Source organism: Tripterygium wilfordii, chromosome 18, assembly GCF_013401445.1.
Source record: "Tripterygium wilfordii isolate XIE 37 chromosome 18, ASM1340144v1, whole genome shotgun sequence".
Lineage (NCBI taxonomy): Eukaryota > Viridiplantae > Streptophyta > Magnoliopsida > Celastrales > Celastraceae > Tripterygium > Tripterygium wilfordii.
In genome coordinates this window covers 856,362-873,702 of record NC_052249.1, presented here as the reverse complement: position 1 = coordinate 873,702, position 17,341 = coordinate 856,362, and the positions used below count along the sequence as shown (strand labels likewise).

At 38.3% G+C, this 17,341-nt stretch overlaps 2 protein-coding genes across 5 annotated transcripts; one reads left to right on the top strand and one right to left on the bottom strand.

The window, feature by feature from the left end:
- LOC119983718 (cysteine-tryptophan domain-containing zinc finger protein 7-like) lies at nt 1–9,828 on the top strand. Its single transcript, XM_038827426.1, has 14 exons — nt 1–536; nt 1,317–1,389; nt 1,491–1,621; nt 1,747–2,148; nt 2,239–3,590; nt 3,786–4,240; nt 4,330–6,092; nt 6,170–6,321; nt 6,928–7,079; nt 7,448–7,605; nt 8,092–8,895; nt 9,014–9,164; nt 9,268–9,387; nt 9,580–9,828. Exons 1-11 carry the CDS (start codon nt 363–365, stop codon nt 8,284–8,286), a joined length of 5,007 nt encoding a protein of 1,668 aa, XP_038683354.1. The 5' UTR covers nt 1–362; the 3' UTR covers nt 8,287–8,895; nt 9,014–9,164; nt 9,268–9,387; nt 9,580–9,828.
- A 623-nt stretch (nt 9,829–10,451) lies between these two features.
- LOC119984824 (cullin-1) lies at nt 10,452–17,310 on the bottom strand. 4 transcript variants are annotated; one of them, XM_038828947.1, is made up of 20 exons: nt 17,078–17,310; nt 16,339–16,504; nt 16,148–16,247; nt 15,245–15,430; nt 15,019–15,066; nt 14,705–14,908; nt 14,526–14,603; nt 14,330–14,419; nt 14,151–14,231; nt 14,000–14,062; nt 13,185–13,214; nt 13,020–13,106; nt 12,780–12,929; nt 12,633–12,688; nt 12,386–12,506; nt 12,149–12,310; nt 11,865–12,008; nt 11,520–11,738; nt 11,240–11,407; nt 10,452–10,918 (listed from the first exon to the last, which is right to left on the bottom strand). In XM_038828947.1, exons 2-20 carry the CDS (start codon nt 16,470–16,472, stop codon nt 10,817–10,819), a joined length of 2,223 nt encoding a protein of 740 aa, XP_038684875.1. In that variant the 5' UTR covers nt 16,473–16,504; nt 17,078–17,310; the 3' UTR covers nt 10,452–10,816. The 4 variants fall into 4 exon arrangements, with proteins under 4 accessions (XP_038684875.1, XP_038684877.1, XP_038684876.1 ...); XM_038828949.1 differs by having other exon boundaries at nt 16,339–16,473; XM_038828948.1 differs by having other exon boundaries at nt 17,115–17,310.
- Nucleotides 17,311–17,341: the final 31 nt, after the last annotated feature.

Genomic DNA, 17,341 nt, shown 5'->3' with positions numbered 1-17,341 from the left:
AATAAACGCGGCTGCTGCGTACGCCCAAAAAAACCAGAGAGACAACAGACTCTTGTCTCCTCAATCGATTCCAGCTCTAGAGATCGCACGAAAGTTTATCAATCCATCGTCAATCCTTCTGTTTTCGAAACATCTGGTGATTTTAATCAAAGATCATCGTTGAGTTCAAACGATTTTATTTTCGGAACTTGTGTTTCCGGTCGGTGTAAACTGATTTGTTTTCTTTGATCGTATGGTATTTTGATAATTTCGATGGAATATTGTGGTGGGTTTTTATTGTTTTGAAATGGGTCATGGAGAGTTTCGGGTTTGTGAAGGAATTTGTGTAGATTTTTTTGTTTGAATTTTGGTTTTATTTTTTGATGATCTCTTTGGGACCTTGGAATGCGAGGAAGGGCTTAGAATTAGAGTTTGGTGGTGGTGTTAAGAGAGATATGGAGGAGTCTGAGCTTGAAGAAGGAGAAGCTTGCTCCTACAATAACAACAACGACGATTATAATACCAACATGGACCCTGATATTGATCTCTCTTACATTGTAAGAATATCTCTTCTTATTGTTTCTTGCTTTAGATAACTTCCATTTTTCTAGCTTGCGGTGGATTTTTTTATTTGGAAGTGCGAAATTTTCTTGTTGTTGATTTTGTTTAGGTTGCTTTTAGATCCAATCCAAGGCACTGGGATTGTGTGAGTTTTTAAGCTTTAATCTTTTGGGGACTGTTAGTTATGTTTGATGAAATGCCTTCTAGGTTTTTTATGGGTCTTAGTAGGAAATTGTGATTTGTTAAAGCAACTAAAACAACTATATCAGCATTTAGCAGAAATTATTTTGCTCCAAGTGTTGACATGGCTTGAGATAGCCACCAAATTAGGGAAAATTTGTTTTCCTTCGGCTGATTTTGGAAGCTGTAATCATTGTTAAGTTTTTTCAATCAACGGGAAGAACTACTTTCTCTTCCCTCAGGGGGAAGTATCTATATGTCCTAATCCGTCCTTGCCTCCTTGCTTAGTTCTGCATTAACTGTAACATGGAGCATCTTGGCATCTAGAGGTTTTTGAAACGATTGGGTGCCATTGCAGAAACAGTGTTTCCACTTAGTTCTCCTGATTTTGATAATGGAAGAGTCTTACAAAAGTTTCAGTTTCTAAATCTGAAATGTGGAACTCAAGATTATCCATTTTGTAGTAAGATTAAGAGTAAGATGTACCCCATTCAGTGATTCTAAGCCCTAAGTTTATCCACCCTTTATTTTTCATATAACATCATCTTTTTGTACAAGTATCTCTGCTCGTTTTTAATACAGTTACTACCTTGAAGGATGAAAAACTTCAACATGTTTTGGGACACTTTCAGAAAGATTTTGAAGGTGGAGTTTCTGCTGAGAATTTGGGTAAGTGAATTTTTTGCGGTGTGGTTGTAGGAAGCTCAAAGATCCACGATTAATTCATCCAAAGTTATTACTGCTAATTTTGAAATGCTACACGCCTATAGGAGCAAAATTTGGTGGCTATGGATCATTTCTACCTTCTTATCAGCGGTCTCCTGTTTTGTCTCGTCCGAGGACTCCGCCAAAAGTTCAGACCTACAATGCACCTATTTCACCAAATGACTTGAATCAAGCGGTACATATTTGTAGCATAGAACATACTAGTACACTCATTCAATATAATGGAAAAACCCTTGATAAGATATTGGGTGATTTAGTGATCCTGGTTTCATCCACCACTCATTGAAAAGTTTTGTACAGGTCGTTCATTGTGACTCCACGGCACTATCAACTATGACTCAGTCAGTGAGCGTTGGATCTGCTTCTCATAATGGCTCTTCATTGCCTTCACTGAAGGCTTCCTCCATTAATGATATGTTTAATCAAGACGTACTCCCACCCACTCATTGTTCTGAAGGTTTTACCGCTGCACATGAATCTGCAAACAGGAAATCTCCTAATTTTCCAGATAAAAAAACACTGAGGTTCCGAGTCATAATGGGTTCTGATAAATTGTCAACAGGAAAGAATACTGAAATATACAGTGGTCTTGGCCTTGATGGGTCGCCATCTTCATCACTTGGTGAGAGTCCTTCAGAAAGTGAAGGGATGTCTCATGAACATCTTGAGGCACCTTTTGAATCTCCGACAAGTATCATACAGGTGAATTGCTTCTCTACAATTTGAACATTTTTTCATTTCTTCTTTCTATTGTGCATAAACTAATTAGTGTTGATTTCATTACATGATCAGATCATGACTTCCTTTCCAGTGCTTGGAGGTTTGTTGTTATCACCTCTTCCTGATGCTCTAACGCACTTGAAAGAAAAGGAAAAGCTGCCAAAATACACTGGATCCATGCCTGTTCGGATGGTTGGTCCAAGTAGTTCCACGACTAAACCAAATGCGGCTCATTCTTCGAGGGGTGATGGGAAGGTGTCAGGAGAGAAGAAAACAAATTCAGTAGAGAAGAATGATGTTTCTACAGAAAGAGAATATAAGCTTGGCAGTAGTAGAGATGCTCAGAATGGCATTGGTGCTATGTCACAAAATGAGGCAGACCTTGACACATTGGCTTGTGAGGAGCTTGTTTCTAATACCTTAAAGCTTCCACTCCTGTCTAATGCACATACAAAAGTTGATGACTCAGCAAAAGTCATGGGTAGGATGTCTGATATGTCCAAAGATGCTTGCAAGGGTATAATGAGGGAAAGAGTCTCCTCTGATTGCACGAAAGATGAACCTTCGGGGTCAATTTTCGCCCAAGAGGATGACTGGGTTAGGAATTCAAAGTCTGATCGAGTTCTGAAAGTTCGGGAAGACAGAAGTGTTAGTCGTCTTGACAAAGTTTCAGACTACCCAAGGAAGGACCTGGAAGGAGAAAAACCACACAACTCTGTCAAGACTGACTCAAATTTTCCCAAGGGAGGGAATGTGGAACTTACCGATCTCCCCAAGAAAAAGGCCTACCAAAGAGTTATTTCACAGGGAGAAGAAATTATGCGGTTACCTCCTGACAAGGAGCAACCATCTTCTGGGGGAAAAAAGAAAGTGAAGGCCAGCAAAAGCCATAATATCCTAGATGCAGATGTGTCAAAAGAAAGCTCAAGGGTTAGCTCTTCTTTGGTGCCAAAAAATAATAAGGGTTCTCATGATGGTTTTGCAACTAAAAAAGAATGTGAAGATTCAAAACTGCCAAAAACCACTGGAAAGGCTGAAGATACCTATAGAGAAATTTTTGGTGACATGGTAGAATTAGAAAAAGAAGAAAAACAATTAAGTTCGCTGGAAATGCTTGGTGAAGAAAGGCTGAGGAATGCTATGGTCGTCCAAAAAAACACATATTTCAGTAGCAATGCTGTAAAAGAGAGGTCAACTAGTAAGAAAATTGACAAGGCATCTACATCAGAAGCATATCCTCAAGCAACTTCAAAAGTTGCTTCTCGCCCTGGAAATGGACCTTTTTGTGATGCAGCTTCTGCGGCAGCTGCCTCTGAGGATAATTGGGTCGGTTGTGACAAATGTCAGAAATGGCGGCTTCTTCCACCTGGTACAAATCCGAATGACCTACCTGAGAAGTGGCTGTGTAGCATGCTTGACTGGCTGTAAGTTATTCCTGTAAAAAATTTGCATTTCAGACTTTTAGCAATTGATATCATGCTGAAAACCTGCCAAGTTAGTAGTTCGGCAAACTTTGGCATATTGTTGAAAAGAACCATATAAATGCCCCCTCCCTCCTCTCTCTCTCTCTCCTTTTCTCTCTCAACGTCTGAAGTTTGATGTATCTTAATTTTTTTTAGGCCTGGGATGAATCGATGTAGTTTCAGCGAGGACGAAACAACAAATGCCCTCTTTGCATTCTACCCAGTCCCTACTCTAGATAATCAAAATAATCTTCAAAGTAATCCTGGTGGCGCTGTATTGGAAGGTATCTTTGCTGATTCTCTTAACCCCAATGAAAATGACTTGAGATTTGGTATGCATGCCATGGCTGCTGGTGGTGGCAAGAAGAAGCATGGTCCAAAAGAAACATCAAATGCAGCAGATAAAGCTGGTCCCTTTCAGTCATCAAATACTGTGAAGAAGAGCATGCAGACATCTGTCAGAAATGGAAGCTTAAATGATAATAATCCATCTCCTGGGGTAAGCGAACCTTGTTTTCCGCAGCTAAGCAGGCAAAGTGAGTTCGCTCCGGAGAGGCACAAACATAAGCAAATAGAGAAGCACAAATTACAAGAGAACAATTCTACTGGAGGTATTGCATTAAAGCAGACTTTAGCTGTGCTTGTGAAACTCCCTTATCTTAGACTATGCTATTCATATCTTTGATAAACGTGTACACAGGTATTACCAAGGGTTCTAAGTTAAAAAGCAGAAGACACTCCGATCTTAATGGTTTAACTGCATCAAAGAAAATCAGGACTGATAGTTTGCATTGTACAGATGAAGCTTGGATGTCTGATCATGGTGAGGGTCTGGGGAAGGTGGGCCATAGTTCAGGCGCTGGTTCACATATTGTTTCATCTGGGAAGGATTGGCCTAGATGCAATGAACGCTCTTCTTCTAAGGACATAAAACATGATAAAAAGAACAGGCTACAATTTTCTGGTAAACATCCAAAAGACCAAGTTGTGGCATCCTTGGATAATGGGTCCATGCGTGTAGAAAATAGTGAAGCTAGAGACATCACGGTGAAAAAGAGGAGAATGAAGGAAAATAGGGACTCTGAGATTTATCCAGGGTCTATTTCTAATACAGTGCAGCATCTCCAGGACGACAAAATCTTTCCGAGGGAAGTGTTCAGTGAGAGTGACAATAGGAAGGCAAAGAAGGCCCATATATCCAAGTCTGAGGGAAAACAGTCTATTGCAAGTAAAGGCAATGGTAGAACAGACAAAAAAGGCAGTCACAAAAAGATCCAGCAAACAAGGCTAGATCCAGGGAGCAATCTGTCCCAGCAGAGCTTGGAAGGTATGGATTCTTTGAAAAGGGATTCTGGACGCATACAGCCTTCTGCAGCTGCTACTTCAAGCTCTTCTAAGGTTTCTGTTTCCACTAAAAGCAAAGCCAGCTTTCTTGAAGTAAAGGGCTCACCAGTGGAATCAGTTTCATCTTCTCCTATGAGAGTTGAGAATCCAGATAAGTTCACTTCGGCAAAAAAGTCTCTTATGGTGAAAGACGACTCTTGCAATGCTGATCACTTTGGCATAAGTAATCCAAGAAGATGCTTCGATGGTGAAAATGGAGGTGAGGGTAATCTATTAGGGAAAGCGAGGAAGGAGAAACATTCTGAAAAGGTGCGTCATGGTTCTCATGAGTCCTTTGTGCTTGATTTTCCAGACAAGGGCTTAAGCCACTTATCTGATAAAGGTGAAGGACATACTGCACCCTCTTTTGATATTGCAAACCACCACGTTGCAAATGGTGATGCTAATCAGACGGACCAAAATTCTCGATATCACAGTAAACCAACAACTTTGGACCAAGACCTTAATGAGGAAAGACAGAATGAAAATAATTATCGTGCCAATGGATCTGGAAAGGGTTCGTCCTTGCATTCTAAGGCTAAGAACCAGAATTCTAATTCCAAGTTTGGGGTAAACAATTACAAGCTCGCTGGTCCTATCGATGCATTGCAAGATCGTCAAACTTCCTCTAAAGTAAAACCTACACCAAAGCAGTTTCTGCTGCAAAACTGCAATGGAGAAAGATATTCAAAGAGGTTCCTGTCTCATGAAGCTTATAAAGTGGAGACAGTCACTGGGCAAGGGAAATCACTATCAGCAGAACCCTCTGAACAAGCTCAAAATGGGGCGATATCTGGATTATTCGCGCCAGATTCTGGTTCCCAAAATGGAAAGGGAGCAAACAATTTGCCATTAGAATCCTCTGAAGGGGAAAACGGGTTGAAGGCTCCTAGACAGTTGAGAAATCCTGATCATCAGAGTAGGAATCAGCAGATTATCCCAAGACATCCCACTGCAAATGAGCACAAGGTTGGGGATCCTGATGCCCCAAGTCCAGCTAGAAGGGATTCCTCCAGTCATGCTGCAGGCAACCTTATCAAAGAGGCTAAAAATTTAAAGCACATGGCAGATCGCCTCAAGGTTGTTGTTACTGATTGTTAGTCTGACTTCTTACTTGTCTATGTGCGCTAACTCTTAAATAGTTTTCTCCGTTGCAGAATTCTGGGTCCTCCAGTTTAGAGAGTACAGGGCTGTACTTTCAGGCTGCTCTCAAGTTTCTTCAGGGTGCCTCTCTATTAGAATGTGGTGGTAGTGAAAGCAGGCGTGGAGAGAGTCAGTCATATTATGGTAGCACTGCGAAACTCTGCGAGTAAGTCAAAATACATCAGTTCATTTGTAAAAACTCGGAATCATGTATCAACATGTTTTCTCTTTATTTTTGGATTTATTTCACTGAGCAAAAGAAGTTTGTGATATATTGTTGATGCATTGCATTGTCTCTGGAGAAGTTTGACGCTTTATGTTTAAACTCGCTGATTCTCTATGAAACTTCATGTTGAAGAAACAAAATAGTTAGGTCATTTTTTCAATCTGGGAATCACTTTTTGTTCGTGCGACTGTCATGATAAAGTAAGGAATGGATGTTGTTTTTCTTGTTATTGCATTTCTAAGTTTATATTTACTTAACTGCTTACGGTGGCCTTTTGTGGAACAAGTGACATTCTAGTTGGGAGTTTGATACAATAGAGGTCTCAGGGGTGTTCAATTCGTCTATGCTTTTGGCTTTGTACTTTAGGATTCGAATTTTAAATCCCAGAAATAAGAAGTGCTACCAAGGTTAATAGGCCCATCTTTTTCCGCTTGGCTTCCGCCGTGGATAATTTCATATCTCTTGATCTGATTGAGATTTTTTTTCATCTCTGGACCTCTTCTAGTTTCTTCTGACAAAGCTTTTCTTGTATTATCTGCATTTCAGATTTTGTGCACATGAATATGAAAAATGCAAAGTCATGGCTAATGCTGCTCTGGCATACAAATGTATGGAGGTGGCATACTTTAGGGTAATTTATTCCAAACATGCCAGCGCAAACAAAGATCGGCATGAGTTGCAGACGGCTCTACAAATAGGTCTGCCAGTTATCTACAAAAATTTATGGTTTGGAATTATGATTATTTGCTTATGATCGAAACTTTGTCTGTTACTTCCTTATCCTGTCTAGTGTGTTAACTGGGCCTTGGGCTGCCACTTAAGGATGAATAATTTGCAAATTGCATCTTCTCTTGCACATTTATCGTGGTGCAAAGCCTAATAATGACTTAATGAGTAGAAGATGCACTCCATACTCAAAAACACTAGAACACATCAATTTCTTTTGCTCTTTTAGCAGTTGGTTTGCTCCGGATATTATGCTTCTTGTTCTGGTAGTGCTAATAACAAATGAGAATTTATCTATCTTCTGGATATTGACATGATATTCTTTTTAACATTTCATTAGGTGAGTCACCTTCTTCTTCTGCTTCGGACATTGATAACTTGAACCAGCCAACAGTGGATAAGGTTTCGTTACCCAAAGGTGTCAGCCCTCCTCAAGTTGCTGGAAATCCTGTCATTGCTGCTCGAAACCGTTCACATTTTGTGAACTTGCTTGATTTTGTAAGTTAATTTCATTTTCCTTGCAAACTTCTTTATGTTATTTCTTGTATGCTGTCCTGTTTCAGAAATTCCATAAGAAAGGAATCTAGATCTGAGCATAACTATATACAAAGTAGACTGGAGGACTATGTTTTACTTGATTCAGAGTTTCAATTTAGAAGCTTCGAGTAAAAGATGGATATACTAACACATTTCCCTATAATGTGCCCCTGACGTGAAACATTGAGTGTGCAACTTGTGACATGCATACATTGGAAACCTGTGTCACTCATTACAAATCATCATGCATGTACATGTCAAGCATGTAAAGTCTGTTGTTGGTGAAGGCTGTTGATGGATTAAAATTATACTTAGATTTCCATTATACTTCTGGAAAACGTGTTTTTACCGGCATGTTGAGCTGTATTCAACTTGTGTTAATCCCATCTACGGCTCTCTATGTGAATTATGTGTGCCCAATAGTTTACCGAATGGGATGACTTGCAGGCTCAGGATGCAATTTGTGCCATGGAAGCCACTAGAAAATCGCAGATTGCTTTCGAAGCTGCAAATGTAAGCTTGGCAGGAGGTCCATACAAAGATGGTATTTGTTCAATTAAAAGGGCTCTTGATTTTAACTTTCGAGATGTAGAGGGATTACTACATCTGGTACGACTTGCAGTGGAGGCCATCGGCCATTAGAGTCGCGGTGTTTGTGGGCACTCTGTTATCCGGATGAAGAAAGTTTTCATTTGGTTGGTGTATTCTTGGGTACCAAGACTCTGAGAAGGAAAGAAGACTTGAGCTGAATTTTTGCTGCTGCAGTACTTCTGTTAGAAACTCTTTTGCTCAACAACTCGACGAGTTCTGTACTTATGTGCAGTACATGACAAATCAGAATTTTCAGTGTGTCTTTTCCATGATTTCTGCTTCCTTTCTGACATGAGAGAGGACCAGAACTACAGAATCCATATCAAGATTGATACTGGGTGTTCATAAGGTGTCTGGAGAAATAATATTGTGCTTTGTACAAATAGTCATATAGAGTCAAACTGGAGACTGGTTGAAGAAGTTAATGTGTACAGAGAAAACCAGGTGAAAATGTGATGTGTTATAGTTCAGATACAGAGGTTGCCCATCTTTGGGGCATTTTTCACTGAGACTTTTGAGTCCTTCTGTCCTGCTAATTTGTCACCTAATGATTTCTTTGGGATATTTTTTGAAGGCGAAAACCTTTACAGGGAACTCAGACAGTTAACCTTCTTTTGTCCCTTTGTGTCCGGAAAACATACTAGATGATTGCAGTCTCAGGTTGGCTTCCATGCTATTCTCAGTCTTCTTCTCCACCCCATGTCTTTTATTTATCATTTTGCTTCTGTTTCTCCTTGTCTTATTTTGATTCAATCTTGACTTCTCTGTATTTGTGCAGGTTGTATCCAGCTTAAATCCTGTTCTTTGTGGTTTTTAGAGACAAAGTAGGAAGAGGTTAGATAGAAATATATGTAGGCAGCGGGAATATTGATTTGTAGCATACTCATGTTGGTTCAATAACTACGGCGCTGGGGTTATTTTCATAAGAGGTTGGTTGAGTTCGAAGAACTGTGAATGATTTATAATATATTCTGTCTGTTGCATTAACCTGTTAACCACACTTTTCTCACTCCCTCTTTGGCTTTGTCGCAGGGGTTATTGTTGTATGTATATACAATCATGGACCTGCACTTACTCTGGAATAAGCGTAAGTTTTTTAGAACTAGAGGGGGTTCACAGAAATATCATCCACGAGCGCTCTTTGCTCGAGGGGTAAGCTGCTTCTTTCCTTGAGAAAATATCAAATCTTGGTTATATTTGTCTGGATTCTTGTGTCTCATGTTCAAATGACTAGTAATGATCCATATAATCTTTCGACTTCGCTCGAAATTTAGCTTTGCAGTTATTTGAAAGTAGTGAACAATAAGTGATCAAATTCTTAACCCAAAGATGTTTTGGTTTCAGGTTTGAGTAAGGCAGGCCGTTCTGCATACACTGCAGCAGCAGCAGCAGCAGCAGCAGCATTCAGCAGAGAATTGCTTCCTTCTTGATTTATCTCCTTTATACTCGCATTACCGACAAATGAAATCGACCTCATTATAGTAACCCTGCTCACAAACTGTAATACAGGCACTGTAGCATAAACATTTGTTCGAGTTGTCTTAATAAAATTTTGATGAAATGAGTTTTATGGTGGGAGATCATCAGAATGCATTAGCTTGTGCACTAAGATGGCAGGCGGAATGTACTATGGGCCATCATGGTCTGGCAGGTATTAAGCCCAAGACAAAGGATTGGGCCGATGACCTTACAATAGCCTGTTGGTTTGTTAGCGGCCTGACTGTACATGGGCCACTTTCCCGACCCATCAACCCATAATTTTTTGGGAGATTCTAGTTTACTGTCAATCTACTACACTCTATCTCAATTATGTTCAATGGTAGTAAATTGTGTTTTTGCAAATTGTAAAATGGACGAGCTTTAAAATTGCATAGCCTGAGGGAACTCTGGAATTCTCAAAAGTTCACATCCATCATTAAGTTGGTGAAAAAAAACACAACAAAATTATGGTCACGTGGTACTTCTCCCAAACCATTATATGAGAATTGCAGAACCCCATATCCGTTCTACATCAATTGCGCCCCAAAATAAGACAAACATCCCTCTATGAAGAAGTTTAATAGGTAAGGATTCTCTTTTCCTGATAGAGAAGAACCAAACAAAAATCTAATAAGTCTGTCTGATTTTATGGCATCGCCACCAAGTATATTTGATAACAAAGCATTACTGCATGCAACTCTAACCACTTACCTAAATTCACAAGCAACATGTTTTAATAGCCAAGAAAAACAACAAAGACTGCCAATAGAACACTTTCAAACTACAAAACAATAATTATGTACTACTACTAGCATAGCAAGTCGATGGCGCACTACAGACTGCAGGAACATAAGCATTCTTGCTTTCTACCCATAGATGCAGATGATATAAGGTAACTAAATCAGACAAAACTGGCTTTCAAACTGCAAAAACCAGAATATTTGTATAGATGGTCCAGGAATCAGCTACTACTGCTGTTACTGCAAAAATAATGGAAGCTACACATAATTTACAGCAATGAATCGTGGATTGAGCTTCTATCAACTCTCTCAGCCAAGTTGAGCCAGATAGTGAACCATTCGTTCATATGCGCACCCAGTGCTTATGCCAAATACTTGAATAAATTCTGGTTTTCCTTGTCTCTTTCCAAATAATCTCGGGTGATTAGATCCTCCATCCGCTTCTTAATAGCTTTGATATCAGGCTGCACATTCAAATTCCTCTGATTATCATACAGGACAAACCAGTTCACTTTGAAACTTTTAAACCACAATTTTGAATATTGCCAATCAAGTGTTAGAAACTTTCCAGGCCATTTACCAATATTGTTTGCATTTGCTAAAAAGAGCTATACTAATCTAACGTAAAGGCATGCAACATACAAATATTTAGATGAAATTCTTTGAATGAAATATATTTAGATCAAATTAAGGTTGTTTTAAAGCATATATAGACCAAAACAACTCCTCCACCATGATGTACTTAGGTTAGCCGTTAGCCTACCAAGATGAACATAATAGTATACCTTGAACATGCGGCTCAACTGCTCCACACACTCCGAGACTAATTGTTGATGACCTAAAACTTTCCTACTCTTCATTATGCGCACGAGTGCTGCATCTATAGCATATCTCCTATCTTTGTCCACATCTTCAATAACTTTCTTTCTTTCATCAACAGGAGGAAGAGGGATCTACAATTGAAAGTTTTCAAAAGTTGGTATTAAATACACAACCCAAAACATCATGACAACTTTAAAGTGAAGGTGAGGAACTTTAGACATAAAGTAATAACAAAGCTCAAACCTTAATCCTCCTCATTCTGTCGTTAAACTTGTGGTTGAACACAAAGTAGTCAGACTGAGAGATAGTTTTCGTATTTGGTTCCTTAGAGAGAATTTTATACTTGGCGCATGAAAGCGAATGAAGCAATCTGACTACATCATCATTGGTCAAGTTTAACTGAGTCATGATCTCAGTGTAGCTTAGTCTATCTGAAGTATTAAAAAGCAACAGTGCTGCAGCCTGTACAATAAGAAAAATCAATACAGTAAATGTATGACCCCCAAAATACACCAACTTCCAACCATCACCTTCGAAAAACATGTTCCAAAATAAGAAAAAGCAGTATATGGGTGTGTTAGACATGACCTGATATGTTGATACAATAAGTTCGATCGTCTTCTGCTCAAACTTGCCATTAATATGGCAAGTGCCCAACGAATAAATCCAAGTCAACTTTCTGTGTTTCGTTTTTGTTTCATAAAATGCCTTGAAAACTTCTACACATTTCACCTGTATCATAAATGACTCAAAACATTAAAAAAAGGATAATGAATTAAACATACAACCCTGACTCCATAAATTTAGTATTCAAATTAACATGGTACTATATAAAACTATGTCTGAAAAAATTAAAAACGAATATGCCTTACCATCTCAGCAGGGAGATTAAGATCAAAGGATTTATAACTTGGCCAGAACCCTGTTGTAAGAACTGTAACTGACAAATCAATCCCAGGATTCACAGTAGGGTTATTGCTCAGATATTCCTCAAAGTTAGTCTGGTTTTCTCTTGCAAGTGTCAAGTCTGTGAGCTGGAAAGAAGAAAATATATCAGGTGAAATCAAATAGTATAAAATAACTTCACCACAAAATTCATGCAAACTGACCATCCCTTCCATCTTTGATGTGAACTGCCCACCACACTGCTGCTTTAGTTTCAATAAGATACTCCTTTCATGATCATCACTTGCACTACGGTCAAAAAGCAAACGACGAGCAAGCTTTTTTCTGCCACAATAAAAAATGTTAAGAGGTTGGCACCAAATAATATGCATCTATTAAAAGACTTAGCTATCTGCACACATTAATTGCGAAGGTAACAAACATCACCCACTTACTAAAGAAAGGTTTTACCTGTAGAATTCAGCAAAAAGGTCTTTATCACTAATATATGCAAGCAGCTTAACCACCTGCAGAAATCAAAGATGTGATCAACTGTTAATGTCTATACCACAGATTTGGACCTTAAGATGGCAAGAGTTTGCGTTTTAGAATGCTTACCTTATCAAGCGTTTCTTCAATGGCTTCATCGCTCAGTTTCTCACTTCCGCCCTTCTTGAGAATATTATCACAGAATGTTGACAGCAGCTCGGCACTCGAACTGCCAGCAACAGTTTTGTTGCAAAATACCTCAAAAGCCTCTTTCAACGCCTAAAAATTAACAAACACGATTGATAGATAAGTTGGCTAAATTAATAAGAAAAAAGCTAAACAAACACAATAATAACTTTCGACACAAACCTTGTGAAATAGTGTGTGGTTCATGAAGCAATCATTCACATACTTGATATACTTGTCATGAAGCTCGATAAATTTTCTGATAAGAACCTGAAGACCACCATACTGTTAATTTTAAAATTTTCCTGCCACTATAATGTAGCCAAAATTTCATAGTCAAAAGGTTACCTGTTCCTGCCCACCAGCAGCATTTCCTCCCTGAGAAAGCAGTAGCACATAGTCTCAGCAATTGCCAATAGAATTAACACTTTAAACAGCAAGAAACAAGTATGCGTATGCTAGTATAAATCCTAGAATGGCTTTACTTACACTTACTCAAGCCATGCTATCTCAAAGAACAAGGCTGAGCCATAAGACTTTCTAGGGAAATTTTTTAATGTTTAACATTGCACCAAGTGAGGGGATACTGATAGCAAAAGAGAAAAGACCAGAATCTGAACTTTCAGGTACTCATGAAGCATAAAAAAAGGAAAACAATTCCCTTGCACAAGGCTCCCACAATGGGCTGGGTCGGGGACATGCAGGATATATACAATACCTTACCTCCACATAATATATGGCGAGACTGTTTCCAAAAATTGAACCTGTGACCTCTAAGTTGCATCCCTACAACTCTACCCTTGGGCCAAATAATAAGGCGCATACTAACCTAATTTGAGGACAAATTTTTTTTTTGAGGGAAAATTTTGAATCAATACCTTGAAATGTATCGTACATCAGCACAGTTGAACTTTGAAACATATGTAAACCAAGCCAAGCAAGACAAAGGTGGAGATGGAGGTTCATTTCTACTTTATATAAATTCTAAATTTCATCCATATAAATATCTTTTTTGGGAAGGAAAGGAGGCTAACAACAACCTATAAATGCAGTAAATAATCCAATAATGTAAAATAAGCCTGTATACGTGTTGCGTGTGGGCAGAGAGACACATATAACAAGAACGTGGATATTTTCCTATCAAGAAGGACATAAAACCGAACCTGACTACTAGCAACAGCATCTTCAGCCTGTTGGACCAAGGCTGCACCATCAGCAGCAATATGCTGAGAAATGAGAAGAATCAGGTGAGCAGAAAGGAAAAGTTGCCTCGTTTACTTGAAAAGAGCAATTATCAGGATAAAATAAACGTACCTGTCTGAATACAGTAGCAACGGGATCCAAGCCTTTAGGTATCTTATTGTAAAGCCTATACATCCTTGAAAGATCATCCATCTAACAAATGGAAGATACAAACAAATAATTACTTGCATATCCTTCATAGGCAAAAGCGAACATTATTTACATGACAAACATGAAAAACCATGGGGTACCTTATCATCTTTAAGCAATGCACGACATCCAGAATGTTCCTTTTCAAGCAGTTGATTTTGATACACCACCAACAACTCATGTTGCACTTTCTGCATACAACGTACACAACTTATAAATGCAATGCACGAGAGAAGAAACATGTTCCTATTCTTCAAATTGTAACTAGTGGCAAGTCTAACAGATATTTGAACTAACCTCCACCAACTTTGGCTCACTGCTAGAATGCAGATAGTTAGCTACTCTCTCCCTTTCCTTCTTCAGACATTCTTCAGACTATATAATTCGATAAGAAATGTTAGAACATGCAGACTCACTCATAAAAACTCATAGGCTCTAAAGAATTTTAACATGATAAATAGTAGTCTAAGCCTCACTTTTGACATGTAATCTGGACAAGAATCAACCAGAATCCAATTGGATGCCTTCCTTGTGTAGTAATCACTAGTATCTTGAAGCATGTACTCTTCAAAATCTCGTTCATAGAAATCCATTTTTCCCATTCCAATCTCCACAAATATATCCAAAACATTCTTTAACAATGCTCTGTCAATCTGCTCGCCTTCACGTTCTTTATCAATCTGATCCATGGCAAATCGATTTTCATTTTTTCTTTTTGAAGTAAATTGGTTATCAAGACAATTAAATGCATTGTTAAGATTAATTATTTCAAATGCAAAGTAAAACTTACAAGAGCAATTACAGCATCTCTGGCTTTAGCATGTAACTCAGTGTAGACCTAGAGTAAGAAGTATCAAATGAATGTCAAAACATACAACACATCTTCTCAGGAAGTTGACAGAAGAAAGACATATGAAAGGTCATATTAGATTTAGCCTAGAGCATATAGTTGATAATTTTTTTGCTTATTTGAGTATGACAAAGAAACTTGTGTTTAAAGGAAATCAGAAACAAACCAGATCATGGAAGCAAGTCAGCCCAACTTCATTCAACGAAGCAAGTGATCTCCGGGCAATGAAATAGCGATCTAGATAATGAAAGAAGCGTGACAGCCACCTAACCATAACTTTGTGGTTTCCCCATCTTTTCACAAGCTCCCTCAGCATAAACTCATCATGCTTCTCTCTTAAAGATGGCAATACCTAATAAGAAACCATGGTGAAGCCTATCACTAATTAAAAAGCACCAGTAACGAGAACATGCAGAATCAACTTATAAGAGGCTATCTATAAAACTTACTGGGAGAGTAAAATGAAATAAATCGCGAGATTAGAGAGAATTTATCAGAAAACAGAAGGACAATCAACAACTTCCAAGGTTTTGTCCAGAAAATACACAGACAATGCAACCAAAACTCTTGGGACATTCAAGATGCAACCCACTTTTCAACCCAAATCACCTATTCTCAATCAACGGGAATAATCTATTTTCCCATCGAACTCCCTGAGTGAAATAACATAAGCAAATACAGCAAATAGGCCGAACATTCTAGTGTCGGTCCACATATTCACCAACAATCATTTAGCCTTCTAAAAAATAAAAAGAAAAATACGATTGCTCAAATCCCAAACACCGCAATGATGATTTTCTACGCATCCTCATCATTATAGAAGAGACAGAAAATACCCATTTATCCATTCATAGGTTTCAAAATATGCATTTGTTCATCCAACAAAAATCTGACAGAGGGTTGCATCCTCCTCTAACCATATCCAGGAAACCAGAGGTAGCAAAAGTGATAAAAAATAACTAGTTTGATGTAATTCAAAATATACATGGTATAATATATAGCAAAAGATGATAAAAACAAACATTCGCAACCAGCATGATAAACTTCAGAGCAGAGAAATCCTCCTCACCGAGAGAGTAATGTATTCGTCAAATGATTCACGGTATTTTTCATAGAGCTGTTGAGAGTAATCATGAGGAGGCTTTTGGGTACACATATTATAGATAGTTCTGTAAAAGAAATCCCAATGTAAGTTAAACAGATAAAAAGGAATCACAATATACATGTATAATGGTTTATCAACTGAAATTCAAGGTTTACGTGTAAAGCATCATGTATTCTTCTGAGCAGAATTGTGGTTCTGGTTTCCCTTCCAGAATCCTCTTCAGCTTGGTGATCCCCTTCTGCATGTAATCCCATCCCTCGTCCAATTCAATAGTCTTCCGCTGGTCCATTCTTGAATAAAAACTTCTCAGATAACCCGAATCTATAATCCGCATAAACAAATATATTATCTATATAATAAACCATTAAAATCTCTAACAATTTTTGAGTTAGAAAGAAAATATCATATGTAACATATATAAAACCCAACCCAACCTCCACAAGAAAACCATGAAGACAATATGAACAATTATGACTATCCAGTGATTGCCGACTACCTACTTATGAACAAAGGTACATTATAAAATTTTCACCAACCTTGGATAAGGGCAAACTATTACGCACAACGCATATATATTGAGAGAAAAATATTTCTCGAGCTGATTGATGCAGGACAGCATTCAGAGTAGTTCTAGTGTTTTTTTTTTTTTAATGAATGCAGGTTTTAGGGTTTTATGGGTAAAGAGTGTAGGAAAGTATTGTAGTCAGTGCTTATATAGAAATCCAAAACCTAATCCCTCACAAAATAGGTTTCAGGGCGTGTGATTGTGAATGGAAAAGAAACTCGGACTGCAAAAAAAGAATCAAGACAATGCACAAAAACAAATCATCGAAACCCTATCACACTATTCCGAGTAAAAGAAACTAGCAAACAAACTGTTGATCAAGATTTTACATTCAAAAAGAAGCTTCAGCAGAGATAAAAACCCTACGTATCCCTCAGCTTAGGTCGAAGCCGAAGAACAAAGAGCAGCGAACAGTGATCTTTTTGGAGAATCGCGATAGAGGTCGTGCCTGTTATATATAGAGACAGAGAGAGCTAGAGCGATTTGCGTCTCTCCCTTCAAGGAAGAAATTTGTTGGGGCAATAGAGGTTTTGGAAAATTTATACAAAACACAATTTTGGTTCTGATCGGTAATTTTGGACAGTCCTACTTGG